Source organism: Nylanderia fulva, unplaced genomic scaffold, assembly GCF_048542155.1.
Source record: "Nylanderia fulva isolate GAGA-0341 unplaced genomic scaffold, ASM4854215v1 Scaffold2, whole genome shotgun sequence".
Classification (NCBI taxonomy): Eukaryota; Metazoa; Arthropoda; class Insecta; order Hymenoptera; family Formicidae; genus Nylanderia; species Nylanderia fulva.
The window spans coordinates 4,122,954-4,150,800 of NW_028190263.1; the positions used below are offsets into that span (position 1 = coordinate 4,122,954).

Here is a 27,847-nt window from a genome sequence, read left to right on the forward strand (position 1 = left end):
CGCGTTGGATAGCAAAATGACTCCACTTACGTTAGAGTCAATTCGCGTCGTACTCTCGGCGTAATGCGCCGTAGATCCAAGCAATTCCGAGCTTTCACTGCAATTACGGAAAATTGCCCTCGCAGTCATAACAGTCGTTTTTCAGGTGTTAAAGACGACTTATCGCCGAGCGAGCGCCGTAATCTCTTACAATACGACCGATCGCGAGAATTTCCGAGTCGGTCGTAGACTAGTCTTAAGTAGAAAACTGCATCTTGCGACGTTTCACGCCAAGTTTTTAAGTACTTTCAGAATCGCGTTATTTTTCTTTTTTTACTTTAAATTAGAAATCAAATATGACTATACGCACGAAACATTTTAGACAAAAATCTATTCATTATATAAAAAGGAATAGATGCAAAGAGATAAAATAATAAACTTGGATAGAGAGAAAAGAAATGGAGTTTAGTAATGCATCGCGCACATGTACCATGTCAGATTGGATCGGTAATAATAATCATTATAAGCCTTGTAATGCAGACGTGAAGAATACTCACCTTTTCGAGCTCGAGGAGGTGAAACCGGAGGACTTGAATCGCTTGAACCATCTGAAACGAGAGAAAAAAAAGAATTGAATAAAAATGCATTCGACGGACGCGGGAGACAGAAAAAAAGGCATCGGAGGCTGGTTCGGATCGGGAGAAGAGGAGACGGCAGAGGAGAGTAGAAGGAACATGAAGCAGACATGATTTAATCACGCGCTGCTGCATCGTCAACAGCAGCGGTCCGGCAGCACAGATCGACCGTCACGGTTCTCCGGATTCGATCTTTTTTATTTGCACGCCCTCTCTCACGCGCTCTTCCACATTTATCTCTTCCGGTAAATATCGCCGTCGCGGATGGAACGGCAGCGCGACGGCGCGACGGTTATTAACGGGAATTCATTATTATTGCATCTGCACTCCGCTAATTGCATATCTGAACTCGGTCGGAATTCGCGCGGAATTCGAGCGGTATATACGACTTGGTACTTGATATCGCGGTTAAACCATCATGGAGGTGTCTATCCTAACCGGCTACTTCATTTAACTCGTGTTTTCGAGGAAACAAAAATTGCGGGCGGCAGTGTACTTCCGGAGAGAGAAATTTACCTGGATGACGTTTTAAAAAAAAACGCCCACGCGCTTAGATACAGTTCGATAAGCGAGAAGTCGAAGTGCGATAGTTGTTGTCTGAGACGCGATATCAAAGACGCAGGACCATCGGTATAATTTTCCGATACGCCATTAACGTTAAAGGCCACCCGAGATTCCCTCCCCCTTCCTTCCCCTCCGTCCGACGCAATCTCACCGCGAAGAGAAGATCGTATGTTGCGGCAATGTCATCCCGTCCTTCCTTCTCTCTCCCTCCCTCCGAGAGGCAGCAAAAGAGGCGATTCAATTAGGCAAAGCGGCAATCTTAATTGTTAATTAACATTATATTTATGCAATTATGGTCCATTATGATTCCGCGTGGCCGATAACGAAGCGGCCGCGATGAGTGCTCCCCGAGATAACGGACTCCTCTCTCTACGGAGTCTCTGCCCAGCATCACCTTCCACTTCTTCGTCGTGGAAGGATACGCTCTTAAGCGGGACAGGTATAACACCCGTAACCACCATCGGGACAAGCGACAAGCGTACGAGAGATATCGGTCTCTGCGAAGTGCATTTCGTTGCTCGTACGCGGTAGATGGAAACGCCATTCGCGTTCCGAATGAAATAAAATCGAAGATTATGGGGATATGCACTTATTGAAAAATTTATGTTTTATATATATATATATATATCCCACCCATCGAGATGTCGAGATGCATGGCTAATATCGAGGATAAAAAAAGGAAAAATATCTCCTTCCTTCCTGTCAAAAAAATAGAGTATGTATGTTGCTGTATTATGAAAGTATCGTATATTATTCCGAGTCTCTCGCTTACAGTATCGAAGTTACCGGTGAACAGCGAAGAACCGAAATCGCCAGAAGAACAATCGTCCGCATTGTAAGACGGAGCGTCGACGTCGAAGGAATATGTATCGGGTCTTCGACACTTCAGGGTCCCCTACTCATCAACGAGCGGGCAGCAAAGAAGAAGAAGAAGAAGAAGAAGAGGGAAGGGCTGGATGGAGCCGACAGAGAGAGGCAGAGACAGAACGGGAGAAAAAAAGCGAAGATGATATCGGTCCAGTACGAACACACAACGCAGAACACCCGGGTGCTCTCCCTCGCGAGATGGTGCGAGAAGACGCGATTCGCCACGACGTCTTTCTCGCTCCTCGCAACCGACGTTACACACAATGTGTTCTCTATATCCGACGGGTTTTGTTGCTCGTCCGACCAATAACGACTTAGTTACCACGATGCAGCATTCATCGGTCCACCGATCTCATCGCGCATTCCGATACAAATTTGTACAAGTTATAAGAAGTAATTCACTTTTTTTATAGATGAAAATAAAACAAAAGTTGATATTTTGTATGACTCCACCTTTACATGTTTTTAATTGCGCGAGAGGAAATTAATATAATTTGGTCAAGAGATATAAATAACAGCTTCGCGATCCTTTTGATATCTAGATCTTCAACAACAGTACATTTGTCCGTATGACATAGCTATTCGCGAATGAAATCCCTCGTCTAGTCCAAGCCGTCACTCACTCTCTCCCTTACATCTTCTCGCCGGCTCTCTTGCCGCGCTCGCGATCTTTCGGCTCGGGAGGTTTTGCCACGATCGCTCATCACGTGTTATTAATTAGGCTTGCGAGCGGCGGTCGAGTATCTCGAGCTCGGGAGGGAGACCCGAGGAAGAAGAAGCGGAGGCAGAAGAAAAACTGAGAAACGCACGAAGAAACAGGGAGATGGTGTTATTTATAAGCCGACAGGGACGACGCAGTCGGAAGCAACGCCCGGGCGACGAAGGGTGCCCCCACTTGAAGCCTCCCCTTTCACTCTCTTTTCTTCGTTCCCTTCGTCATCGTCGCGTATATACGCGCGCTTCTTCTCTCTGTCTCCTCTTCCTCTCCCTTCGCTTCTTCCACTCGAGCGCCACTGCACCGTGACGCGTGATGCATGCTGCATCAACGAATGCGTGATGTATGCGCGAGATACGCACGTACGAACGTAAATGAGTGCAGGGATTCGCGCCTCGCGGATGCTGAGCTCCGAAAGTCTGGCGGCTGCACTCGCGAATATATGTTTTGCGAATACCCAAGACCACCCCGTTCGCGTCCTAAATAACTTGAAACTTGATCTAGAAAAATCTCTTCATCATCACGCGTCTTCCAGATGATAATAATAATAATAATGTCCAATTAATAGTAATAAATAATTCCAAATTTTTAGCAAACGATGAGAAAAAAATACATGTACTTGTTGCCCAAGTTCTCGATTAATGTACGCAACTCTTTAAATCAACGAAATTAATTGGATGCTGTCAATGACGTAAATGCAGGCGTGCATCACTGCCCCACTTTTGCCGCTCGAATCCATTACACGCGCATCCATATATCAAACAATTCGTTCTTCTCTTTTAATAATTCGAACATATGCGCATAACTGTAATATAGATGTAAATTTTGCGATTAAAATGAGTATCAAGGTTAAAGGAATAATAAATAAAAAATTCGCCCGTGTAGAGCAGGTCAATGAGTTCTGTTGATATGCTGTTCGTTTAAAAGCACCGCGATTAGCATCTTATAATTGATTGCGACGATTTTTGAGGGAATTAAATTCGATCTCGGTCCCGCCGAGCATAAATCTCGGCGCCCGGCAATATACCGGTAGTTTTCAACACTTTCAACAAGATTGTACGGTGAAGTTGTGTGATTCGGCCTTGACGGGATCGTTATATCGCGGCGGTCAGGTCGGTACCCGCATAGGTGGACCTTGCGCCGGACAGATGGGCTCGTATTAATTAGTCCGCATACGCGCGCGGCGACGGAAAAAGGATGACGGGGCGACGAGCGAAAGTGAGATCGCGAAAAAGGTGAAGAGATCATCGGATAAAGCGAGAGAGAGAAAGAAAGAAGGAAAAAACAAGAGTGAATGCTCGACTGTGCGCGACGACCGGGTACTTGTTCACGCGAGAAAGAATTCATAAAGCCGCGCGATGCATATGCATAAGCCGCGAGGAACATCGTTATCGATTTGAAATACCTATAATTAATTAACAAACCCGTCGCATCTAATATTGATGCCCCTCTCTTTTGTTCGCGGTAGAGCCGCAGGTGCCGGACAGAAAATTCGCGACAACAATCGAATGTGGAAAAGATAGAAAAAACCAAAGGCCCGACATTCCATGAGGCGTATCAAATTAATTATCTTCTTATTACGAGAGAAATGAAGCACGATCTCTTCGCTCACGCCGATTCCCCGGAAAAACGAGGTTTCTCATATAGCCCTAATAATCTTATGAGGATGTTGATAAAAATTCCGCGAGATTGCCGTGCCCCAGAGTAATAGAACCGCAGGTGTCTCTCAGGTCAAGTGCATAAACGACATGCTGCGAAGCAGCAAGAGATCGTGATATATAATATTTATCACTGATAGCTAATTGCCCGGAGATTTTCAATCGGCATCTCAAAGAGAGATGAGCAATAAACTTTCAAGTGCGCGAGCGAGGAAGTAACTCCGTCGATATAAACGGTAAATTAAATCGGTTCGCGGATGACAGAAGGATGGGCGAGAAATCGAATGATAAGCGCGTCGTAGTACGAGACACGTGCGCAGTATATAATATCGAGCGAAAACAGAGATCGGTCAGACGTAAATTGCGTCACGCGGATACGAGAGTGCCGCATATTCTGAGCCTGTATATATACGCGAATGGCTCTAATGAATGACCGTTAATTGTATCAATTATTAACGAGGGACGTCGCGCGGACGCCGCGACAACTCTTATCGATGTCCAGTGATTTACGAGGCGAGCGCGTTCTCTTCCCCAGATATTACCCAGGCGACTGTCTCTTTCTCTCTCTTTTCGACGTCGTCGAATAAGAGTTTCGTGCCGATTATAATTGCCATGTCAGATTACCGCTCGCGCGACGTCCCGATTGCTTCATTATCGCACCGTGCTCGACCGTTAAACTTGTAGGGAAAATATAAAATCGCGTTGACGAGCATTATCAGCCGGGGCGATGTCGACCCGTGGCAATTAATTTTCAATCCGCCGACGTGACAGGATTGCATTCGACATCCACGTAGCAATCCGTATGTGACTTATGCATTCAGATAGATTTGTCGAGATAGATCTGTCACGTGCGCGACTTTTTTTCTCAAATCGATATACAATACATTTTACGAAACAAAAAAGAGAAAGAGAAAGAAAGTGCGAGAGCTCAAACAACATCAAAAGATCCGATAATCTAGATTCTAGACGAGGAAAGAACAGGATGATATCCAGCAGATTCAATGAAAAAAATTCCCTGACTTTTTAGTATTATTTTTTCCAAATATATAATTTGCATATATCTATATGATAAATCAATTAAATGTTACAGCATGAAATTCTTGAGATATTTTGTCAATAATGAAAACGTTCGGAAGTTAAAACAAAAATTTAAATCAATTATACAATCTGCATTATGTATGATAATCGAAACAAATCACAAATCATGTCACTATAAACTATTTAAATAATCACCATTTTTATTTATATTATATCAAATTTGTTAGTTTTGTCTCTATCAAACACATTGAAATATAATAACACGACGCTGAAAATATAAATTAACGAACACGCTGTTAGATGAATCGATTTTTAACAACACAGAAAATTAGCGTGTTGGTAGTCAAGAAAAAGTTTATATCTATTTAATAAAAAATTTCAAATTATTGAGACAAATGTAGAATAATATGAGAAAATCCAGGTGAATAGTAAAATTTCCTGATTTTTTCCCCTGACAATTCCAGATTTATAAAATTCCCTGACAATGCCCGGTTTTCCAGATTTCCCTGACCGCTAGACACCCTGAAGAAAGCGGGCATACGTGTTGTGACATTGGAAGAGGATCGATTACGAAAATCCATATTTCGGTTCACGCGGGGACGTCACCTTCTCTCATTCGATGTGTACACGAGCGGGAAGGTGAACAACCGGCGATACGCGGTAGTCGAGAGCGCTATGCAAGCAAGGGATGGTTTATCTACGACCTGGCCGCGCGCTTAGAACGAAGACACTCGAAGGGACAATATTTAAACATTGTTAAATCGTGTGATACTTGTCAACGGCAAACACGCCGCTCCTACTTGTGTTCCGCTAGTTGGCCGTGCATTGTTCTCTCGATATTGCCAGCATTATGTTAAACAAACGCACGCTCGTAAGAATAAATTTCATTTGCGCAAGAAAATTCCTGGATTAAGTTACGCTCTCGAGATCTTTTAGGTGGATTTAGAAAGATATAAAGAAAACGAGATGATATTTGTTACAAAATAATATTCTTGCACGAGTTTTCTTCTCACAGAAGATATCTCAACGTGTTCCTTGCTCGTGGTACAAAGATACAGATTATAGATTAAATAAAATAATTAAGCGACATGACAGATATCACTTTTGTGTGAATTCTTTCAGCTATAGCGATCGAGAGAAACGAAAGAGCAATGCCTGCATTTAAAATATCAATAGTAATAGCTCTGACAGGCAATCAGGACGACTCCGCAGGACGTTTATGTAGAGCGCAAGAACTCCGGGTATCCCGCACGTGCACGTAACGCGGTATTAAGATGATAGTGCGTCCTGGCACGGGCCATCAAAACGGCGGACTACCGTCTTAATAGCCGAAGATTTATAGTCCCGGCGACTCGGCGCAAAGTCACGGGGTTCCGAAGGGAGGAAGAGAGAAAGAAAGAGATAGAAGGAGAGAGGTCTAGCCGTAATATAACCCAACCGAAAGTCCCGTATAGAAAGAAGGCCCGCGGTGTATATATGTATAAGGGCGCGTGTGGCAAAGAAGAAACCACGAAAGCAGCCGAGGAGGATCCGCACGGAAAAAAAGAATTAGCTACCATAGCTAAATTTTAGCTGTCCATATATTACAACCTGAAATTTAGTTATCGTGCCTAAATTTTAACTATGGTAACTAATATTTTTTAGCCATAGTTTAACGGAGAATGTTATAGCTAAAAAATATTAGTTGTCATAGCTAAAATTTAAGCATGATAACTAAATTTCATGTGTAATATATGGACAGCTAAAATTTAGCTATGGTGGCTAATTTTTTTTCCGTGCACTACGGGCGCCCGGATAAACGGAGGAAACGAAGAAAAACGAAGAGAGGCCGTCGCGTGATTCCTCGGCCGCTGACTCCGGCTGTTCCTTCTTCAACAGTTGCGAGACGAGAAAATCGAACGCAAAGGGCCGAAAACATCTCGCGGCAAATATAATATTTCGGGGGGAAAAAAAATTCTCCGGCTTCTATTTTTTCTTCGCACGTAATAAAAAACACCCCGACGCGATAATCGTAATAATTTTACGTTTAACTCAACAGCATATGTATATATCGTGATAGTTAGAAGCAACCATTGAAAATCGATGCTTCTCATCGATGTGCCGTAAAGTGAGGACGCGCACACACGAAGGTTTCGCATGTATACAAAGGAGACGTTCGTTTTAACTGCACCTGCATGTTTACGAATATTTTCAGCAACATTAATGTCTTAACGAGCGGTACAACGAACTCGGAAGAAGACGCGAGCACGCGGACTCGGTTTGCTCTTTTTCGTCGTCGTTTCTCTACACAGGAGAGACGACGATAAATCCGTGAGTAAAAGAACCCGGAGACACGCACGCATACATCGTGGGACAACATCCTCTCGGCCGCTCTAAAAGCATCTCGAAATTATTTTATGCGCTCTTGATTGTCGCCCGCGCGAATCGGATTCGCGCTTCGTTAGTCTCGCATGTCTCTCATTTTCTTGTCGAATAATCACCGCACGAAACATACACAAACGTTGTATATATATATATATATATATATATATATATATATATATGCGCTCGAGAAAACCATTCGACGCGATATTCGACGAACACAATAATGTGTCGTTTTTGCCCGGTGTTACGCACCGTCGACGTCGCCGCCGCTAATTACCGCCCGCCATGGGAATTATAAAATCAATTTCTCTACCACACACGGAATATACGCCGTATAAATAAAACATTTCCGGCCTTTACGATCGGTAAAGCCTTAACGAGCGCGCAAATTCCTGTTGCGAGCGAACGAACGCGCGCGAATAACGGCGAGACGCTGTTTAAAGGCTGTGTTTCGGTTTCTTATTATATTCGGGCACGTGCACCTAGTGGAGTCCCCGGGTACGTTTGCCCGCTCTTATCAAGTATATTCAATGCACAGATATCGGCCGGGAGTTTAATCAGTTCGAATATACAATATCGATACGGCGATGACCTGATGATGATGTTGATATAAAAGCCACGAGACGCCTCACGGTTTTTTTTTTTTTTACGGCCGCACTTTATTTTCGCGATTCCGCGTCATTCCGCGCGCTCGCTCGCGCGCGACTAATTAATTCGTAGCCACGCTTTCGACATACCGAATTTATTAGACGACGCGCGATCCCATCTCGGCGCGACCGCGACGAGATGACGTATGCACCGCGGCTTGCTTAAATATTTAATGTATCCGAACGACCGATAATCGACGCCCGTCTCATCGTTCGAACGATCGAGCACGTGCTTCATATCTTCGAATTTTTATCCTCGCGATTATGACGAGATTAATAATATCCATCAATACTAATATCTACACAAAGATTTTTTTTAAATTTACCTTGAACATCATGGTAATTGTGAGATAATGTGGTAATGGAAGAATTATATAAGTGTGTCTCTAATTAATATTTACTATTTATCACAATAAAAAATATTAATATCTACCATAATAAGATACAAAATGTTTAAGAGATTAATTTTACTATGTACATATAAATATTCATTGTTATGATTTTCAGGGTAAATTCTAAGAGAAAATTCCGAATCCAAAAAAATGAAATATATTGTATATTTTTTTTGAAAAGTGATAAATATTTAAAAATTATTTTAGAAAGCATGAGAGCATATAATAAATAAAATATAATATTGTATAATTCATAATATTTTATAACTCAGATTTCGATATTTAAATACGAGTTAGTTAAATATATTTATATAGACATTCGCGGTAAAGTTCTCGAGGGGAGACGAAAGATAAAATCTACCTTGACAGATTACGTTTCGCTCTGGTTTCGAAAATAATTGTGTCAAGAGGGATTGCAATCGCAAGGCCGCGTTGGACGCATCGTTCGTCGAGAGGCCCACGCATAAGGGACCACCGGAGTGGCCAGAGTGCGTTCGGCAGTCCTTCTGTTACATTATACTTTACACATTCGCAACGGTTCTCTCTCTCTCTCTCTTCTCTCTCAGGTCCGAGCAGTGGTTGTTTCCCTTTAGAGTTCGAGAAGTCTCTGCGGGGCACTCGGACCCGCGCCTTCCTCACCGCCATATATCCGGGTCCTTTATTCCTAATTCACAAACCACCACGGCAAAAAAAAGCATCATGGATATAATATCGCCACCAGCGTGAGACGGTCCTGGCGTGGGCGGAAGAAGCGCGAGTATACGTTCCTGAAGCTCGACGCACGGGGACCAGATAAATATCTCTTTTTGTCCGTCAGTCGGAAGGCACGCCTGTTTCTCGACTTCTCGGGCTACACGAAGCGAAGATAAGAGCAACATATTTTTACCGGGAAGAAATAGAAAAAAATCGAATACGTTCCAACGGTGTATTTATCAGTGCCATGCTGGTGCATCGACTCTTCGGGGAGAAGAAAAGACGTTCTTGCAGTATTCCAAAATGCAAAACGCGCGTATATAATAATACACTCGGTCGTAAAAAGCCTTAACCACGCGATTACGATCGCATCTTTCGGAGAGTCGTTAGTTATAGTTGAAAGGTTTCGCTCGCGATTCAAGTCGGATGTTAAATAATGAACTTCATCGTCGGGGTATAATTCAATCATTGAATACTCGCCGATGCTGTCTTTCAATCGTGTCGCATACAAATTGCGAAAAAGTCAATGACAGTCGGCGTGATTCTTTAGCGATCGACAGTCAAAACGGAGGTTGCAGCGAAATTGCAATAATCAGCGATAATATTGCCTGCGGCGACCAGATCTTGGAAACGCGCGCTAATCGCGTGCTGAAGGGACAACGACACGCATCCAACGAGAAGAACGTGAACAGTTTCATTCGTCGATCCCTGATACATCTCTTCTCACTATACATATATTTTTTCTCTCGACTACATCATCGATTTCATTCAAGATAACACGTGTAATTGTACGAAATCCTTTGAGTGGCATACAAAAATATACGCTGGATGAATCCTACATCAATTTTATGCAATAACGTAAAATGAAGTTCCATAAAAAATTATTTGTACACCATTTATACGCCTCTGATCTGTCGAGAGATCCGGAGAGTTTATTGATTAATGAGTCACCTGAATTTTTTATCACAGAATGTTTCGGACTTTGAAATATATACGACGGAATTCATGTAAAATGTATGCGTAGCGATTTAAAAATTTCTCTAAACATGACCAAAAATAAAAAAAATATTTTTGATGCAAATAAATGTAAAATAAATTTGACGCAATATGTAAAAACGTCGCGTATTTTATCGTGCCCGCCGAACACAGCGGCGCTTCAACCAATGATTTACATTGCGGGCAATTTTAGAAAAAAAAAAAACAGAGAATACATTTTGACATCTACAACGCGCAGTATATCGACGTAGTATAGCCCGAAATTAATCTCGCGATAAGGAAATATTTCGCTTCGATATCGGAATCGTATCTGTTATCCAGAACAGATTCGACATCGCCGCGGACTTTCCGCGAAAGATTGCGAAATGAAATCTTTGCCAAAACAAGACACCTAGGTTGCGCAAGAATTTAATTTCCGAATGCAAAAAAATATTTGATACATACCACAATATTATACATATCATAATTAATACTCGAAAAGTTAATAAGCGAGCTCTCTCGTTTCTTGCCGCGCATTCCGGCCGTGCCGCGCCACAAGTAAATCACGAAGGCAAGTCCAACGTCCGGCCGGAGAGTAGAATGCCCTCTCGCAATAATAATTATTCTCCAAACGCAAGACCCAGCAATTAGCATCTCATTGGCTCATTTCTCGCTTATGCTAATGGGAATATTATTTAAGCGCGTATACGAGAAAGAGAGAGAGGAAGGTTAATCCTCCTTTACCTCCGCCTCTTTCTCTCATTCGTTTCTCTCTCTGTCGGCTTCCTCTCGCGGAGTTTAGCGGCCCGTCGCCTCGCGTTGCTCGCTTTGCCGCCTTCCGCCGCGCGAAAGACGACGTCTCGCCGCGACTTTCTTTTCTCCCGTTCCGTTTACGACGCGACGCGGCGCACCAGAAGAAGCCGAGAGACGCCGTTCTGTCCGCCCACGTGGTGTCTCCTCGCGCGATTTCCCCGTTTAGCTCCATCAGGAAACTCCCCGCGATTTACCGGAATGCGCGCAGAACCGTCTGAGAGCTGTATCGCCACGTCTGGAACCGCTCTAAGAAACTCTCGCGTGATAATCAGTCTTTAAAAATAATAATTTTCAACGAACGCATTCTATTATGTTTATACACGTTTATACCGTGAAATATACCGAAACCTCGGAAACCCATGAAAAATTGAAAAATTTGTCAGCATTCTAGTTGAAATTGTAAATTCCATCATCGCTTCTTTTGTGTCATTTGATTAATCGTTTTTTGTAATCATCTTTGCAGATCTTTATTTTGTCACATTTGTCAATCAGTGATAATCGATCGATGCACCGATTCTATTCTGACTTTTTCTGTTTGTCGAATTGATTTTGCTGCATTTCGCGTCTTTTCATACTCGAACAATTGTACGTAAGAAAAACCGGTCGGTCTCTTCGTCGCGCTACCGACCGCTAACAACCGGCGAGGAAAGCGATAGAATCTCGCCGCGTTCAACTTGAAAAGCAATCTGACTCGGTGACTTTTCCGTTCTGCGAAATTATCGGCAAAAAGCTCCGCTCGATTAGCGTCCGCGGGGATTGCAGGAGAGAGGAACAGCCTCTTCTTCCATTCGAAGAGATGGAGAACGCGATAGAAGAAAGACGGTCGAAGGACTAGCAGAAGAAAAGAAGGAACCCGAGGCTCTCTGTCGAAGAGGAAGAGAACAGAGATTCGAAAGAAACACCGGGAGGGCGGCGGAAGAAGAGAGTAAGGGCGAACGCGCGAGATGGACGAAGCAAAAAGCGCGAACGTTACGTGCCTCTTCTTTACGATAGAAGCTCATTGCTCGTAGATTGCGATTTGCCACGGACGTAATAAAGCCACGCCACCTTCCGCCGGCCTTCCTACCGGCAACTATCGGTGAGCAACTGTGCAACGGTGAATGCAACGACGAATGCACAGCCCCGAGGAACTGCCTCCTTCTAGCCGACCTGCCATAGTAGTATATGCTAGTATATAAGTGACAGACGATACGAAAATTTTTATCCGCCCAGTCCATTTAACTTCCTCGATTTACTACCCGTAACACCTGCCAGAGGCGACTTTTTACGAATGCGCGTTGGGGATAGTTATTCGTAGAGAGACAACGAACGCAGAGAAACGTCGATGATACTTTCGATGACGCAAAACTCAAGACATAAATGATCGATGTGATTTATTATAGTTTCACGTGATTTATAAGTATTTATTCGATCGAAAAAGCTAGTAAAATAATAAAAATAATTTTGTTTTGATTTTAGAAGACAATAAAAATATACATAATAATTATATATTAATTATAATAAAATATCACCGTAATAAAACCATGTTTTCTCTTGTTCCCAAAATTTTATCTTTATAATTCTATTTTTAAATAAGATCGGTCGAGGGAGAGAGAAAGAGAGAGAGAGAAAAAGACAGTTGTGACAATGGTGATGGGAGATACAAGTTACCACCTTGCGTGAATATTTACAGTCGTGACAAGCCGCAGGTAACGGACGTGACGTTTCGAAAAATTGTGGGCAACAGCGCGAGAACAGCGCCGGCGAAATGCATTCCTCTCGCTACTATTCTCTCTGTCTCTCTCTTCTTCCATGCAAAAAGTCAAAACAAGCGCAACAGCAATTTGACGTTAACTCAATATGCTGATTTTAAAAAATGTAGTTTTCGTATATTTTTAAATAAAAATCGTCTTCACGAAAAAATAACTTTATGTATGACAATATATACGATATATATTTATCGAAAATACTCTTGTCAAACATTATTGATTAACAAATCTGAAAAGTTGACACATATTGCGACAAGAAAATAATTTTTTACAATTTAATAAATTTAAATCTGTTGTCTACATACTGATTTAAATAAAATGATAAATATTTGAATAAAATAATAAGCTCAAATAATTTTTATATGAAAAATATTGCAATCGTAAAATTGTTCTCTTCATATATATATAGCAAACAGTAACGTTATTTAAATAGTGATAAAAACAAACTTTCAATCAAATTCTTATTAACACTAAATTATATGTGATTTAAGTATTGTACATACATGCACACATTAATATTTCAGTATATATTTTAAACATATTAAACTATTTTTATTTATGCTGACGTCAATACTGAGAAACAATCTTTTTTAATAATTTTTTAAATATAATTTTTAAAATAATTTTTAAAAATATTTAAATTTACATTAAATATTTCAATATTTAAATTCTGCGCGTACGTGATGATTAATAGTCTCTAAAAAAAACCTGCTAAAAATAGCTCATAAAGCGATTTCATACGGTCCTTGTGAAAAACCTTGCAGAACACAATGAGTCGAAGGAGAACTACGTCAGAAATGGCAATGACTCCTCGAGGAATTCATAATGGCGGTTCGATCCTAAGTTGCCCTAACCATCGTCCGTAAGGCCGCGTGTACGCATTCTCACCGACGAAAAATACACACTCGGAGTTATTTAAAAAGCCCACTACACCCCGTTATCTCGATCGAAGAGCGCGTGTGGAGGGTCGCCTAAAATATTTCTTCCTCCACGTCTTTTCGACGATCCGACTGAAAGTTCGAGCAAAATCGGCATCCGCTCGAAAAACAATACCGTACAATATTGTCGCATGTTACTTCGCGGATCTTTAATTACCAGATTGTAATTACGCCTGAAAATTACGTCATCAACCTTCCGGTAATATATTCTTATCCAGCAGATCGAAATTTCGTCTATTGCGTTTCATACATATTTATTCGTAATAATAAATGACTAAATTACACAATTTATGTATTTATCTGGTTAATAAAAATTTGAATGAGATTTAGAGCGATTGTACGTATAGTTTCAATTATGTTTAGGATGTGCACAGAGGAATGCAACATGGCAACATTTGTTTTGGTCAGGTAGACACGACGCTTTATCATCCAGATATCTCATAATGAATGTATCCGCCCTTGTGAAACTCGGAATCCGTGTTTCGACGGCAATAACGACGGATGGAAGCGCGCAACGATAACGCTTTATTCCGTTAATTATTCCACACACCGCGAGAGAGAAAAAAAGAAAGAAAAAAAAAGTGTATAGAACACACTGGCGCTGACTCGTGCGTTGTTGCCTTACTTCCTGGATCGTTATTTTGTCGTTGAAGTCGGCCGACCGACCGTATTTGGGTATCTCGACGGGCGATCACCTCACCGATTAAATTGGGCGATTAGACGCGCGCCGGAGCCGGCAGGGAAAACGTAACGTAACGCAACCACGAGACTTCTCGCTATTTACACGCCGCTAAATCGGATAACGCGGTCTCCAAGTCCCGCTCGTTCGAAGGCCTTCTCTCTCTCTCTCTCTCATCTCGCGGTTTAATTAATCCCGTAATTAACCCTTGATGTCTCGACACAAGCGAACGTTTCGCGATTCTCGCGTGTTGTGTGAATTGTAACGCGCGCGATCTCCAAAGGAAATTGAATGATTATAAACGTGTTGAGCAAAATTACAAGCCACGGATAAGCGATATATCGGGAGATATTTAATTTGCACACATAGAGAGACGTATAAATAAGGAAATACTCACCAGCGAGTCCACCTCCGGGTCCGCAATGTAATACGGCTTCTCTTGTCTGATCTGTAACACACAGACATACGTATAAGAGCGTTAATAATTGGATCCAACGTAATTGCGGTATTAAAAGCTACATAGACGATCGTATCGCGGTCTACATACATATATGTATAGGGATACACATGAGTACAGCCAAATCTCCATCTCTCCCTTCCCTCTTTCTCGTCTCTTCTCGCTTCTTTCTTTAAGCGATTTCCTTCGCGTGCTTCCTCTTAATTGGACCCCCACTGTTCAATTCGTATACATACAGAAACGGAAACGCGTCAAGGAACGATGGAATCCTGGCGGCAAATCGAGAAGGCAGACAGCGATGGGAAGAGATTCTCAGACATTTGCACCGCAATCAGAATGGAAACAAATTTACTTCCAAATTGGCGTTCAAACTTTTCGACGAGAGAAAAAGAGAGGAAGAAAGGACTGCACGACAAATCTCGTTTGCAGTGCTATTTCAGTCTCGTGGTATCCGCGACATCGGATCAGATTAGTCTTCGGGATATCGTTAACTCTCTATGGGGCCAATTATTTTTGCTACTGAGAAAGAATGAGTGTAGACTAACGTCAAAATCGATTAAAATGCAAATGTATATATTTGCTAGTTTCATTTTTCACTTCACGAAATATTAGGTAAATGCAAAATTCTTGAAATTATTATAAATGTCATTATTTATTACACGCACGTGAATAAATATGTTAAGTCTCAAAAGCACGATAAAAGTTTTCCTAAGAATTTCCGAGAAGAATAACTTCTCTTTTACAATATCGAATATCCAAAGAGTCAAGAAGCCATGAGATACAGTCAGGAGCGTCACTATTCTCTACGAAAGAAAAAAATCGGATAATGAAATATTGTCCGCACGCACGAATTCCCAGGCAAGAGCGCGTATTCATGAGCCGGAATTCTGAATGGGAGAGTCCTCGAGCTCTCCTGTGTTCCAGAGTGTATAGGTAATGAAGGCGTCTCGTACGACAAAAATACTGTCAACTGTTCGTAGAGGAGAGGTAGGTAAGGGGAGAGAGGACTAGTTCTTGCGCGGTCCTGTCATCGCACTTTTTCGACGGTTCCCGAGCAACGAGCTAAGCGCCACGCAGGTAGGCAAGATTACAAATTGTAAACAGCCCATTCTGTTTTCTGTGCCCAGTCGCCTTTCTCTCTCTCTCTCTGTCTTTTTCTCTCTTGCTCCGCGCTGCTTATGATTCTTTGCACACCGTTTTTCCCGAAACGGTGCAGTCGTTCATACGCCGACACGTGCTGACGCATTCGTAAAAAGCTTGGCAGCAGTCTGTGGAATAAAAAGACTCATCACGTCCGAAAGAGAATAATGGGAAACGAGAAAATTGGCAAAGTTAGGCAGCGTTTAACTTAACGGTGATTGCGCGATACGCTTCATCTAATTTGTAAGAAAAAATGTATTTACACAGGGAATACGAGGAATGATTTTTTTGCGAGTAGGAATATTGAAGCAGCGACAGCGCAAAGTAAAAGTCTATAAAAAAAATGGTTATCATCGTACGAAACGCGAATGACGAAGGAAATCGAGCGTTCGTGCGGTCGAGAATGTTCGGATGAGAAAATAAACATCGATAGATGCGTATAGAAACGTCAGCATTCGCTGGCTGTCGGGTGCGCATAACTCAGCGCGGAGGCGGTAAAAATATTGTGCGATAATATTTAGAGAATGCTCTCGTTCCGGTAAGCGGGGTGCCTGTTCGGCACGATCTCGTATGCATGTACGAGGGTCCACATGGAGGGAAAATACGTACGCACACGTATCGTGTGTTAAGATTTTCCCGGTGTGCGCCGATCTTGCCGAGAGATATACGAAGCAGCTGCTTTAGAGGAGGCTGCTGCTGCTGCTGTTGCTGGTTCTCTCTTGCCTCTGCTATTGCTGCCGCCCCCTCGAACCCTTCGTTTTGTAAACCCTTCCCTTTCCGATTGGAGAACTCTATGCAGACCGGAATATACTATACGTTTCTCTACACGTGATATATATACATACATATGTATATGTGAAACATTTTCCAATTTTTCTTATTTCATTTTTAACATATATTCTTTATTATTTTATGAATTATGCGTGACGCCTATAAATTTTAAAGAATACCTTTAGAATCGATAAAAATACTTAAAAAAGAATCAATTCTAGTTAATAATTCTCAATATTTCAATTTTATACTATCGCATTCTTTTGTAATTATAGAAATAGTAATAACAAGAAATAAATATATGACACAATGTAACTTTTCAATTATGTTATTATGTAAGAATGCAGTGTCAATTCATAGTTATGTAGATCTTTAAGATAAAAAGAAATAAAATAAAAAATAAACAGTTTTTTTCTTAATTTCAAAATTTTTTAGACTTTTTGTTACAATCCCTAGACTTTTTTGTAATCCCGTATTTTTTGTTACGTTAAATATATGACCATAGAGAATGTTCAATTTCCTTAACCTGACAAATTACAATACTATGCAGATAAAATATTTTTCGTCACGCTTGTCGTAAGTCATTTTTCCTACAATCATTTCGTATATATCTTCTCAAAGACGAACAATGTTTTACTGTTACCATTGACATGACATCCTGGTAAAAGCATGTCGGAGAATATAATAGTAATTTTTTGTTACAGAACAATACAGCTAGAAAAGTTTTAACAATGGCCAATCAATTCTTTGCCTTTAAACTTTCACTCAAAAACTGTCTACAAAAAATTGAAGTTTTTCTGGAGAAATTTTTTGTTACATGCTTTAATCATATAACAAATATCTCAAATATTCTCTTTGAAAATAAGAATAGTATTGATGTGAGTGTCTCTGAGAAACTAATATAACATTTGATTTTAATTAATTTCTCTGGAATATTATTCATCTCATCTGTATAAAGTATATCAACATCTATATAATTTCGATTTATATCTAATTGACGTGACAACTATGCGAATACTCGATACCATTTAATTTGATATCTAGATTAATCGAAGCCATTGAATGTTTCTACACTTCCTACGAGTGATCGCGTGTTTTTCCAATAATATGAGCCAAGCCGCGAGAAAGAGGAAGAGGACTGATAAAGCGCGTGATACCGCGTGATCACTATCGCGTGGTAGCACACACATCAAAACGGGCAGGTATTTACGCTAGAACGCGATAATTGCGAAATTGTAGCAATAAGACCGCCGGCGATATAGTTACGCGGCTCGTAACAACCGTCGAATTAACCGTGCATGCACGTTTGGTGTCGAAACAATTAAAACTGAGAATCTGGAGAATCTGAAACCCATTTAGGGAGAATGTTTCGGAATCCGAAATAAAAGCTAAACTTACGGGTCAATGTGGCGAATGTCAATGAGACGTTTCAATTTTTCTACACTCGAGACAGAATTCTCAAAAAAAAAAATATATAATGTTGTACATATGTAAAAATACACTGAAAAAAATATTTATGTAAAATAACATGATTAAGCTAGGTTTTTTTCCGACCCAGTATAATCATGCAATATTGATACTTACATGAAAGATTACAGATTGTATGTAATTTTATATGAAATATATTCTTACATATTTTCAAGATTAAAAATATTTCACTGAACATGTAATTACACATAGAAAATGTTAGGAATGTATAAATGCTATAAAATAATGTTATAAAGAAAATAGATAAATACTTATAAAATAAAATTTTAATAAAATAAAAATAGTAAATTTAAAATTACATATATGATTTTTGCATAAAAATAGTAATTTTACCTATATTTTACATGTATTTTTACATTAATATGTATTTTTACTTTAAAACAAATGGAAAAAGAAATTACAGTGATAAGCAAGTAACTTTTCCAGTTCTGAACTAGTAATTTCCATGTAAAAGTACATGGTTTTTTTTCAGTATATACATAAGTTTTTTTTTATTACAAATATTTTAACAATCGTTATCAGATTGTTAATTAAAAATTTCGATGGACATATTTTTAATTATCGTATTTTAATAAGATCTGAGTTTCCCCCTTCTCTAATATATGTATACTTGAATTCTATTATGTCATTTTCTACTATAGCATGATTAATCATTGATTATTATGGCCATAGCTTAATTCGCCGATGCCATCTTACATATAATGACGTCAGGATATGGAAAACCGGTCCGAGCACGATGTATTCGCATCGAGCCTTACGCGGCATTTTCTACGTGGGTTTCGTTTCGTTAATTGGCCTCGAATCTCTGTTAAAACCGAGACACTTCGATAGTGCACCGGTTCTCGTAACGGCTCGTTGAGCTGCTCGGAGGACACGGAATTATATGCTTCGATCAATTTAATTGCAGAAAAATGTTCTACTTTTTTCAACGTTTTGTATACTTAGGTACTTTGAAAATGGAACGAGAAAAATATTCGCTGCAGAAATAATATCGGATATAATTAACGTTTATATTTCTTATTTATATTTATGACTATGCGCGCACGCGCGTAAAGTTTCTTTCTAATGTAAAAAATTTTATAAATATCATATATTTATAGCATTTTTGTATAATTAGATTTTTGACTTGTGGGGTTGGACAGGAAGAAGGTGAACGAACGTCGAAAGAGGCGAAAGAACCGATAGTTCACATTCGAATAGGATACGTTTACTAGCGGTCGCCATTAGGCATTTTATGAGAGTTTAATGCTTCAAGAGGTGCATCCTAATTGTACCAATAAATCTCCGATAGGATCTTCCTTCTCGGGTTCTCTCTCTCTCTCTCTCTTTTCGTGTATCTGTATAAGCGTGACACGAAATCGCGACATCGTGACGAACACATGCACGCCCACATCTCCCAATTCAGTTTCGACTCATTGTACAAGACGCAATAACACCATCGGAAAAAATGTTCCGTGGATAATAACAGCAATATATCGCACTCGTATTTTACGACGTACATATTAAATCATTAAACTCGTGAGAGAGATAATTTGGCATAAATAAATTGCATTGTTTAAGATATATCATATATAAAACGATTGTCTTGCGTAAAATCTCCGTTAAATAATGCCGATCAATTTTCAACAAGATCCGGTCGAATTAATCGTTAATAATAATCTTTTCTCACATATGAATCGGAAAGTTTTCACCCTTCTTTGTAATCCAATGTCGATCGCTCATTTGAGTGACCGGATTTACAGAGATGGTGCGCAGCCGCGAGAGGCGACGAAGCGCGAGCGAAATTTTTCGACGCGGTCGTCGGCGATGATCGCGAAAAAAGAGCGGGATGCCTCTTTTGGCGGGTGAAAAAAAGGGCGCAACAAAGGCACGGCGCAACGTGGCGCAGCGGGGTACGACCGATGGCACGTTGCAGCCAGGCAACGTCGAAGGCAACGAGCGCGAACCGAGGGAGAGAAAGAGGGCGAGGGGTCTCGGGGAGAGAAGAGAGAAAGAGAGAGTGCATACAGAAGGGCAGAAGGGGCGTTGGAGACGGAAGACTGGAGGAATATCGTGGCCCCCATAGGGCACACGATGCATGGACCACAGGGGGGGATAATAGTGGACCCATTGAATAGATCAATTTACAATGGCAGAAAATGAGCAGCCTGCCCCCCTCCCTCTCTCTCTCTTTCTCGCATCTCATATCCTTCTCGTCTCTTCCATTACCATCGCGCCGGCTCAACTCTCTACGCTTGAGCGCTTCTCACGACTCGCCGACCGTCATAGTCGGGCCCCGACTGTGGATCGCGCATGCGTCGCATCTCACGACGACTACGGCGCATGCGCGTATGCACGCTTGCACGCACAGCACGCAACAAAACGCGAAATAATCCCGCGCGCGGCCCTTTTGTCATACGGCCCTATCGCCGCGGCGGTACCGACACACGAGGGAGAGAGGGCACGACTCGCACGGCACGCCTCAAAAACCGCCGCAAGAGGATTGTCACCTGCTTATCTGCCGATGTGCATCGTCGTAGCGCCGCGTGTGAGAGACTTACGTGCCTAGTGACAGCCTTCAAAAGCAATGACTGCTTTTAATTATATTATCGATGCTTCCAAAAGTGTTAATATATATATATATATATGTATATAGAATAAATACGTACAAATAATAAAAATAAATTGCATTCTAACGTAAAAGAAGTTAATCTTTGTACTCGAAATATTTGATATTTCTAGAAAATATTTTTCTACAATAGAGCTAAGCATATAATAAAAAAAGAATACTACGCTGAATTAGTTCGATAATTAATTTCGACCCTTCGAATTAATGTGATCGCACGAATCACGATAGTGCACGAGGAAAAAAATTCATCCGTGAATGCTACAGGTATTTGAGAGATGATTCTTGACAAAGACTTATCCCGCCGAACGTAATTTGTTTATCTACTCCGATACGTGGTCGTAATCTTGGTATTAATGTGAATACGACGGTGATCGCGAACGACCTTCTGTGATGCAGTCATTGCTAGTCGCGAATTTCAGATACGCAATTTTATTGGCATTTGAATGTATGTGCGAAGGGGAGGGATTGAGAAGAGATCAAATGTGTATAGCTATATGTAAGTTGAAATATGAGACCGAGCAAGAGCTACCGTAAAACCAACAATATAATCAGTGATAGTAACATTTTGCAAATAACATTTTGTACGAACAAAATATGAAAAATTTGACAAAACAATACGATAAATCAATGAAGCAAATTTTACACAGAATGGTTGAAAATTTTAAAAATCGATACAAAATTTAATTGATAAAAGTTAATTATATTTTTGTCTAAATTTTTAACTTAATATTATGGAGGAAGCAAATATAATCAATTCGTAGATTAAATCTTTAGAAGATGCTTTAAACATTGATAATATTAAATTAAAAACAACAAATTACTTTGATAGGCATCAAAAATTAATCCTTTAAAAGAATGTAAAAATATCTGATTGAGATAATAAAAAATCAAGAGTTAAAAAATGTAACAAAGATTTTATATAGATAAAGATATAATAATAAATTGTAGTAATTTTTTTTAATATAGTATCTCCTCATTATTTATTTTTTTTTACCAATTTATGAAAACTAGAAAAATATATAAGATGCAAAAAAAGAAAATTAGTTGCAATCATCAATTTTTACCTTGATATTAAATGGATTTAATTATGACTTACGATTAGAATATATACAGCTAAGAAGGAAATATCCGAGTAAAAGGCAGCGTCGTCGCGGAATATAAACCCGTAGTCATAAGCATTATTTTTCATGCGCGCGTTTTGAAATGTGCCTTATGGTGCGCCTTATTAAGATGCAAATATCATAACGCGCTAGTTTTGCAACGCCGACAGAATCTTCGACGGTCTCCCACCGTAAATGTAAACTAATAACGTTCATAATGAGATAAATAATAACGTATAGAAACACGATGCTATATTCATCCTACTTACAAAAAAAATTATATCGTATATCGCGTTGAAAGAAAGCAATACGCTCGATTATCTCAGGAATCCCGATACGCCGGAAACTTGGAACGATTTTTTTATCGTCTGGAACTTTTCGGCATCAACACGACGAAACAATATGTATACACACACGGGCCACCTTATCCTACCTCGCGCCGGAGCTTAATTCTTATCGTTATCTCGACATAGCATTGCTCAAAGCCACCGCTACTGTGTTACCGACGCCCTATATTTAGACGTAAGACAAATTTTTTTTCTGCGGCAATAAAATGACGCACAAATGCGCGATCGTATGACGTAAGGAGTTCGCGAAAAATTTCGCATTCGCAAAGCTATTATTATATTCTATTGTACATATTCCTTGTTGAAGGTGTTATCTATTGCCTCGAATTAGTAAAAATTTCAATTAACATGTGACAAAATTTCTCTATAATCGATACGAATAAAAAAAAAGAAAACGCGCTGTATGATAATGCTATATGAAAATAATTGTTAGAAATTATAGCTATCTAACGGTGCACAGCAACTGGTGCTTATACCTCTCAATCTAAATGTGCTAAATTCGTTTGCATCAGTTCACTATAAGCAAACGAACACGATAACATTTTTATTACCCATTCTGTCGCCTCCGCTTAATACATTGTCAAGAATGTAGCTATATTTCTAGAAAATTACGTGAAAAATAACAGAGAGAAATGAATAAATCTCTCATTCTCACTCAATTCAATTTTTAATTCTCAATTTACTCCCATTTATATATAAATGCGGTATCCTTTACCAAAACAATTTACCACATAAACGCGCGAGATTAAATATCCGCATTACTATATTTAGCCAAGTTAATTAGATCAGAAAATGAATTTGGGAAAGTTTCTGAAAGTATATATACTTCCATTTAAAGATGAATGTCGTTTGATGGCATAAAAATAGCAGTGAGAAAATATAACACCTTGAAATATGGAATATGTATATTATATGTATCCTTTTACAACCGCGAAACAATATATTAGACGTCCTAGTTTGAGGATATCACTTCCGAAGTATCACGTTATCGATGCAAATGTTCGTGTCAACCAAACCGTCTCTAGAAAGCACGCGGAAACGAACGTTCGAGGTACACTTCCCGAGACCTTCGAGCAGACCTACGTGCACGACCTGGGACGCAGACGGCGAAATGGTATGTTTTAAAAGGTCCAAATCGTTTCACGACATGCGGCCCCATAGGATCTCGGGTTACCTACGCGTGTCCTTGGGGGGACCTGCCTCAGGTGAGCCGCTAGAGGGAAAGAAAAAAAATAGGAAGAAGGGAATAGAGAAAAAAACGCGCTCACACGCGCGAGCGAGCGAGCGAGTCTTCTGTCTCGAGTCCGCTATATATTCGGGGTCTCGAAATCTCATCTTTCTCTCTCTCTCTCTCTCTCTCTCTCTCTCTCTCTCTCTCTCTCTCTCTCTCTCTCTCTTCTCAACGGTAATCCTAAAAATAAGTCGCATGGATAGAGGGCAGGGTTCTTCTTCTTCGAGGCCTAAAACACGCCAGCCTGTTCTCGTGCGTGGATCTACTGTTTCAGGATTATACGCGCGTTCCTCGTGACTCATACAACACCCAAAAATCGCCATGGGACATTCTTTAGAAAAGGATCACGCGGAGAAGTTCGCCCAACGAAACCGCAACTTTTTAGCGAGGACCATCGAGGCAAACGTCAGGAGTGCGCGTCTCGCGTTATTTATAACTCTTTCGAAAATCCTTTCACTTTTGTGTGCCACAAGTGTGTCAGTCCAAAGTTAATATCGTCTCGACCGTTAAATGCGATTCGTATGTATAAATTATCATTCTTTAGAAGTAACACTTTGAACATCAAAAGAAGATATTCTATATATTTATAGATTGAACTATATACGTATTGCACAACACACGATATAAATACAATCGATAAGGCAAGACTCTCCGATACGGCACAGAGCATATACATATACCTAAACAATAAGACGACGAATTTGATATTCTGTAATGTATGGTAAACTCACCTGTTTTGAGAAAACGGCAATGTCCTCGTTGAAGCTCTCTGACGAACAGACGTCGCCACCCGCTACACCAGGCTCACGCGGCGTACACGTTGCCAGCTCACACTTTTCGAATATGAGTGCAAGGAGCGGGAACAGGGGATGTCTGAAAGAAGAAGCGAGAAAGTGCGTTTAAAAAGACATATAGCAAGACATATCTAGCAGGAGCGAGCGCGCGATATTACGACAGATATATTATGCTAACGGAGCGCGCAAACTGGAGCATATGCACGCGCCGTTTCGCGAATCAAGCGCCGATCTCGACAGGCATGCTAATTAATGCCGCCGCGCGGTCGTTCGAGCTTTCTGGCCGCCGGGTCCCGATTCGTTTCTGCGAAGAGACGATAAATTATCATCCGATGCCCGCGATATTACGTAACCCTTAGGTTGCGAAAGGAGGCGCGAAAATCACGAGCGATGAGACGAACTCGGCGTTCTCCGCCGAGCAATAAATCGATCGTAATTTTATCGTAAATTAGTGAGGCGTAGGTATGTGTGTATATCGTAAAAAGATACTAATGGACTTCTTCGTGACGACAAAAGGTTTTAAAAACGATAGCACTGGCACGCTGGTAATGGGGCCTGATTCTCGCGCCAAAAAGGTCCACTTTCCTCCTTCTCACCTTCCCTTATCCTATCCTCGCGAGAGTGTTCCGAATACCCGTGTACCGGATGCTCGTAAATAGCGTTTCTCGAATCGTCGAAGCGTGGCTCGTGTGAAAACGCGATCCGGATCGACACAAAGTTCTCGTCCTCCGCTTGGCCACGCGTTTTTCTCTTATCCGCGTAGCGTTTTTCTCTTATCCGCGCGTGACCGACGAGGTGGGCCGCCTGTTAGCGCTACGAGGACGCAATTAACTCGGACAACCGTGGTGGCAAAAGAAGCGAAATCCGGCGTGAAGCGCTTAACCGAAAAGCAGCGGACCACTCCTGCCTCCACCGCGTGGAAAAAATGACTCCGACCCCTTCTCGTGCGAACTAGAATTCACTCCTTTCATCCTTGTTACGCGCAAGAAATAAAAAGCGTGTTACCAACGTCGAGAACATTTACTGAATTTTACTTCCGCATGTATTAGTTCATATCCCATTTACATTGCATAAATGATTTTATTCATTACTTTTCAGTAATAATTTATTAGTAATAGTTTGAAATTTTTAGCTTGCGCAAACCATTTTTTTCTCTCTTCATTATTCAATTCCTGATTTATTCGCGTTCATCGACACGCGCAGTACATATACGGATAAATTGAATAATGACGGAGAACAATCGATAATACGGAATGTGTCGTCCCGTGTGAATAACGACCAGAGGAAAATAACATGCGTGTTCGTTGGAAAATTGCAAATTCGATGGGTGGATTTGTGCTAAATAATGAAAGCGCTCTTACTTTTTGCTATTTTAGTCTCGCCATAGCTCGCATCGATCGTAACAGATCGAGACATGGTTCAAAGTCTGGCTGTCTATTGTTAATCAATACGCGAGTTATTCAAGTAAAATTAATTTAAAATGCACTGTTCTATAAATAAAAAATTAAAAAATACCAAACGAATATGCACCCATAAATGGTTGTACATAATTAAAACCAGTCTGATTAACTGTACCGGTTAATTTACTGTGAAAAACAAAACGTTATTTATTGAGGATTTTCAGGATCATTTCGAGAAGAGAAGAGAAGAAAAAATGAAAAAATCATCGTTTCTCGATATTACACATGCGTAATATTCTTCTGTACAAAAGCGCGTGTTACACACAAAGTGTGCTTACGGCAACGCGGCATTAGGAGGATAAGATAAGATTAGGCTGGTGCCGGTGCAACACCGTGTTGCAAACAAGGTCTTAATATCGAAGTTTAAAGCTGGCGCAATTCCGTACCGCGCGTTCTAGAAATAATTATTTATGCGTCCGTATAATATGCAATTATACTGTGTTGTATAATAATGCGTACGACACGTTTTCGTCATTTTTCACTTTGCAATCTGTATTAATATTTACGTTCTATATTGAGAACTACTTACATAAAATTTAACCTTAGAACAACGTGCAAATGATGTAGGTATTCACCATTGCAAATGACATTTTGAAGTTAAGCGAAGCCTACATCAACTCCTAATTTGCGTTCGTATCATTAACATTTTTTACGTTTGGAATTTGTTAAATGATTAGTCGTATGTAAATTGTCCTTTTAAAGACGCAGGTGAACAAGAGATGATAAAAAATATACGCATATAATCTAAATATAATATGCAAAGCAAATTTCCCACACAGAACAATGTATTTAATTTGTATGTACGTTCATTTCAAATAGGCGCTGCAGAAATAGTCTTTACTACAAACTGATAATTCAAAATATCGCAGCAATTACAAATATTCTCGTCAAAAATACATATATCATTTTAACAACAATTAATTAAAAAATGCAACAGAATCTCAAATATAAACCCTAAAAAAGATGTTTTTAACAACGCATTTTTACAAATCCAATAACACGGAACTTGAAAAATAAATGACACAAAATATAAAAGTAAGGCGCTACATCTCTCTGTAAGTAGACAGAATGTTTGACGACGCCAGTTAAAAGTGACCATTGACACGGATTTTTAGCTCGCGGCTCCGTCTCGTCCCATGGGGTTATACAATTTCAAAGACGGCGATGAAACCTTAGAGGGGTCTCTCTCCAGAGAGAGGTTCGACGAGAGAAGAGAAAAAAGAGAGAGAGAAAGAGAGAGAGAGAGAGAGAGAGATAGAACAAACGTGGTAGCCGCCAAGGTGGAGGCGTTGTGTGCGCATGGTAGCGGGTCGCGTCTCGCGGCGTGGCGGACATAAAACGATTCGGAACGAATTTCGACAAATTGACGTGGCCGCCGCGAGCAACGTACTCTCCTGCGCCTAACCGAGAGCTGAACTGCTCCTGCTGAACCGAACCGAACCGGACCGAAGGTATCGCCGCGCCGACCCGGGCAGAAAAAGTCTCGGTCGAGACTTCACCCCTTTATCGCCCGCCGCGGTTACCTCTCTAGCGGTCTTTTTTTCCTGCTTTCTCCTTGTCTATATCTCTATCGCCTCTATACCGCGACTCTCTCCCTCGTCGCTCTATTCGGTACCTACCGACCGTCCACCACCGGGTAATCGATTTAACGCAACGTCGCGCAGTAATTGTTAATTTAGATTTTTTCGCGCGCTCAGCCACACACTGAAAACTCTTCCCGACTCTCTCTCTCTTTTCATCTCTCAT

The 27,847-nt window shown here is 40.6% G+C and overlaps 1 protein-coding gene across 1 annotated transcript in view; it reads right to left on the bottom strand.

The window, feature by feature from the left end:
* The window catches only part of LOC114942964 (Meis homeobox homothorax), a 53,267-nt gene that overhangs the window by 8,670 nt on the left and 16,750 nt on the right, over positions 1-27,847 (bottom strand). The window contains exons 3-5 of the mRNA XM_029318478.2: positions 24,579-24,720; positions 15,103-15,153; positions 537-587 (exon numbers count right to left, since the gene is read on the bottom strand). Of these exons, the coding sequence (XP_029174311.2) occupies positions 537-587; positions 15,103-15,153; positions 24,579-24,720 (244 nt within the window). The remainder of the gene's footprint in view (positions 1-536; positions 588-15,102; positions 15,154-24,578; positions 24,721-27,847) is intronic.